Here is a 4,240-nt window from a genome sequence, read left to right on the forward strand (position 1 = left end):
AACCATGGATTCAAAGGATCAAGTGTTAAGATGAAGAACTATTCCGTATGTTAAAGTCCAATGGTCCAACGATACTACCAGGGAGACTACTTGGGAATGAGAGAGGAAATGTGTGTACTATACCCACATCTTTTTGAGGTCTAGGGAAAGCCAAGTTTCGAGGACAAAACATCACATAAGGAGGGAGGAATGTGAAGACCGGTCGAATAATGGAATGAGTGGAAAGTATGAAGTTAGTGGGATTCAAAACACTTGGATAATGGAAGTAGTGGAAGGGATAAAGTTAGTGGGATAATGGAAAGTGGAAGTAGTGGAGTTAATGGGAGATCAAATCTTCACCCTCACCACTATAAATAACGTCACACCTATTGGAGGGAAGGTTTGACCGTAAGAGAAGACAGAACCCCGACAGATTCGTATTGGGCAAGGAAGAAGAGGTCACCGCCGTAGCAACTTCTAAGGAACGGGTAAGTGAACTTATTATGCAAATTCTGGATTTTTCAAAAGCAATAGTTTTAATTCTTTGAAAATTATTTTATTTAACTTCTGAACATTTCTAATTTATTTTTGTAATTTTGGATACTAGACTGATCATAAACTACATGGTAGAAATACGTATTGTGAATATCTTTGACTTTGTAATATTTCTGATCTTCGACCTCTCCTCTAGGAGGGATAATTTTAGAGGGTTGATATCAATTAAATTATGAGGAACATGACTCAATTTAAGTGCCCACGTGAAAATCTATATCTAAATTAGTTTTTTAATTTTTTATTACTGTTTCACAAGAATTTCAGTATTTGTATTTTATCTTCTGTCTGTAGTGTGATTTCCAAATCACTCACCTCAGTTAGAGACAAAAAATAGTACTGAGAATGAGATCAAGGATTGAGAGCAAGTCGAGTTCTGGAGATGGTGAACTGGCTCCAATTACGGACAGGAGGACTAGAATTCTATTGCAACTATGAGTTTCTTAATTTAGTTAGGGGAATGCAAATTAATTCATCGAACAATGAAAACAATATATTTTTTATGCTAGGAATGTAAAGACTGACTTTATGTGACAATTATTATACTATCAAAGCTGATTATTTTTAAATTTTAGATTAGAAGCAATGTCGATATCAGGCCTAGATCGGTCCCCGGTCGTGGGGCGTGACATTCATTCAGTAAACTCATGTCTTTTAACAGCTGCTACCGTTGTGTCTAAATCTCTATACAAAATAATACACACTCCTAGTTGCAGAACCGTTATCAATGTCATACTACTATTCCTTGTTGGTGAGATGGAGGATCAACAAATGAGGAATTGCAACTCCAGTTTGCATTGATGAAGGCAAGCAGTGACTTCTCCACATCTCTTGACATGCTTCTTTTAAGCATTGAGAGGATGTACTCCATGAAAAATCCACTGCATACCAAGGTGATTGGCCCCTCGCCTGGTAATCCAAACTCCTCAGCCGAAACACTGAGGAGTTTTTCAAAAACACAGCTTCTAAGGAATACTAATGGCACCGCAAACCTTGTGCCTTCCACAGTATAGACCACAAAGTGGCCTTCCTTGGCAGCCGCACCATTTCCATCCGAGGATCTAGACCGGCTATTGGCTCTCGTCGAGGGAAGTCCCTTCTTCGCCTTCTCAACTAGTCTCTTGGGACTCAACATGGTTAAGATTCAAAGTAGAATTGAAGAAAGGGAAAAATGTTGAAACTTGGGATGTGCAATTGGAATGAGCAAATGAATGATCCACTTAAATTGTAGAAGAGGCAACTCGAGCCATTGATGTATCTCTCGAGACAAGAAATTTATGGGGCCAATGACCATATGTCATTGTTTGTATTTGGTTGAGCATTTAGATTTTGTAACATGCCATGTTTGACATTTAAATATCAATGTTTATATCGAAACTCTGATTAACACAATGCATGCAATGGGCCTACAAGCTATCCTACAGATCACCTGTTATGGAACATGGCTTTGCTTCCTACTAAAAGTTTCTTATCTCTGTCATTGTCAACCTTCTCCTCTTCCATGACACTACACTTTCATCCTTTGTTTGGTGATTGATCATGATTTTCATTGAAAAGATTTCTTTCATTTCTTGAGTAGTTGATCTATCACTTTTGATGACCAATAATAGTTCATTATTCAGTTCTCGAGGTACTTATTGTTCTTATTTAATCAAGGACACTATCATTTATGATAAAATTTCTGGACCATTTAGTTCTTGTTTATGATAGCACTTGAGCTCTAATAGCTTTGCACATTGTGGGGCTTGATTGTGCTTGTATCGATGGCGTACGCGGAAGAGTGATACGATTACCAGGGAGCCTACATGTTCTTCAGATCATGACTTGAATCACCCACCTGCAAGAACATGACTTTGCTCCCTCTTGAAAGTGGCATATGTCTATCATTATCTTCCTCTTCTTCCTTTGAATGCAGTGGAGCCTACATGCCTTGAGATCACTCGAATCGCCCACCTGCAAGAACGTGGCTTTGCTCCCTATTGAAAGTGGCATCTCTCTATCATTAGCTTCTCCATCTTCCTTATAAGTTGTGGAAGCCTCTAATGATTCCAAACGCATTCAGAGCTTCAGCAACGTTTAGTGAGTTTTGTAGAGAAGGCAATTGCCCCTGTTCAATCAATTAGGCATGTTGAGTCCCAAGAGACTTGTCGAGAAGGCCAAGAAGAGGCTCCCCATGGCCTTGATTAGAGCCAACAGCAGTTCCAATTCCTGTCATGGCACTGCAGTGGTTGCTGAAAAGGGCCATTTTGTGGTGTACACTGTGGATGACACGAGGTTCATGCTGCCTCTGGCATTGTTGAAGAGCAAGATTGTCCAAGAGCTGCTCAAGTCGTCAGAAGAAGAGTTTGGACTGCCCGGCGATGGCCCGATCAAATTGGCATGCACTGGAGTTTTCATTGAGTTCATCCTCTCCTTCCTCCATAGGCATGTGCCCGGAGATGTGGAGAAGGCCTTGCTTGCTTCCATTGATGCCAACCGATGCTCAGCTTCTTTGTTGAATCATCTTGGAAAAGATCAGTATTATCATTCAGTAGCATTGACATAGATACCGGATCTTCTATTATTTTTTTCCAAAGCTAAATATGTTAATACACTTAGTTTAAGTATGTTTTAGTTTGTTCTTTTTTTTTTATTATCAAACTTTGGTCAAGCTTACCATTATCATTATTTTGTATATGGCTTCATTGATTATTAGCTAATAACCATTTAACCATAGTTAAAGTTGTATGATGCGGTGATGAAGAAAGATCCCACTAAAGGTAAGTCAAAGTAAGGAAGACTGACTGACGTAGAGGTCAAGGTCAAAGATAGTCAAGGGCCCTCATCGGCCAACCGATTGGGCCGGACGAATGGGAAGTCCAATCCAGGGGGATGTTGAGCGGCTTGCCCAATGTCGACAATGGTGTCAAGAAGTAAACGACAACCTGCAATGAGCATGTCTCGTCGACCGAAAGACATGGCTGGTTGGACGAATGTACCCATGACAGTTGAGAAACAAGGGGATCAGCCAGCATATCCAAGGGACACGATCGAGCGGGGGTACCTTGGCCGAGCGGTCACCGCTCGGCGTAGGGCCCACCTAGGTATCTCGTTGTATCCTTTTGAGGGTTTGCACCATTGACAAAAGAGCATTTTCTGCAGGCAAATGGTACTTTGGAAGCTTCTAACCTATCACATCATAGATAAGCATGCTTGCTTAAGGAAAGGTGCCAAGGACATTTTTTAACTTGTATTTTCATAGGATATTTGAGAAAATATGTGCATGCTTTGAGATGCATGCACAAATACTACAATAGTGCTATAAAAGGGGGATTCCCATCTACAAGGAAAGGTATGCGCAACTTCATCATTCTATACACTCTTTTGCTATAGTACTATTCACCACATCATCGGAGACTGACTTGAGCATAGGAGGGCCAACGCCGAGAACCCCTTCCAAGCCCGACACTGACATTTTTGTGTTGCAGGAGCACGTAAAGTCTTCGCTTCGTCAACTTTGAGCCACATCCTCAACTTTTCGTCTTCTCAGCTTTTGGATAGGATTATATTTGGCGCCGTCTGTGGAAATTTCTACCTGAATCCGAAGCGTGAAGATGGAGGACGCTGGATGACTTACTACGGTAACACTAACGCAAGAAGACTTGGAGTTGCTGATACAAGCCCGAGCTACGAAGATGATTAAGCAGCAGCAAATAGTGGACGACCGCCG

General features: G+C 41.0%; 2 protein-coding genes across 2 annotated transcripts; one reads left to right on the top strand and one right to left on the bottom strand.

The window, feature by feature from the left end:
- The first annotated feature begins 397 nt into the window (after window positions 1-397).
- On the top strand, window positions 398-3,189 carry LOC121982947 (auxin-responsive protein SAUR61-like). Its single transcript, XM_042535946.1, has 2 exons — window positions 398-467; window positions 2,447-3,189. Exon 2 carries the CDS (start codon window positions 2,657-2,659, stop codon window positions 3,074-3,076), a length of 420 nt encoding a protein of 139 aa, XP_042391880.1. The 5' UTR covers window positions 398-467; window positions 2,447-2,656; the 3' UTR covers window positions 3,077-3,189.
- LOC121979699 (auxin-responsive protein SAUR64-like) lies at window positions 1,262-1,666 on the bottom strand. Its single transcript, XM_042531687.1, has one exon. The coding sequence runs from the start codon at window positions 1,664-1,666 to the stop codon at window positions 1,262-1,264; it is 405 nt and encodes a 134-aa protein (XP_042387621.1).
- Window positions 3,190-4,240: the final 1,051 nt, after the last annotated feature.

Source organism: Zingiber officinale, chromosome 5A (genome assembly GCF_018446385.1).
Source record: "Zingiber officinale cultivar Zhangliang chromosome 5A, Zo_v1.1, whole genome shotgun sequence".
Taxonomy (NCBI): domain Eukaryota; kingdom Viridiplantae; phylum Streptophyta; class Magnoliopsida; order Zingiberales; family Zingiberaceae; genus Zingiber; species Zingiber officinale.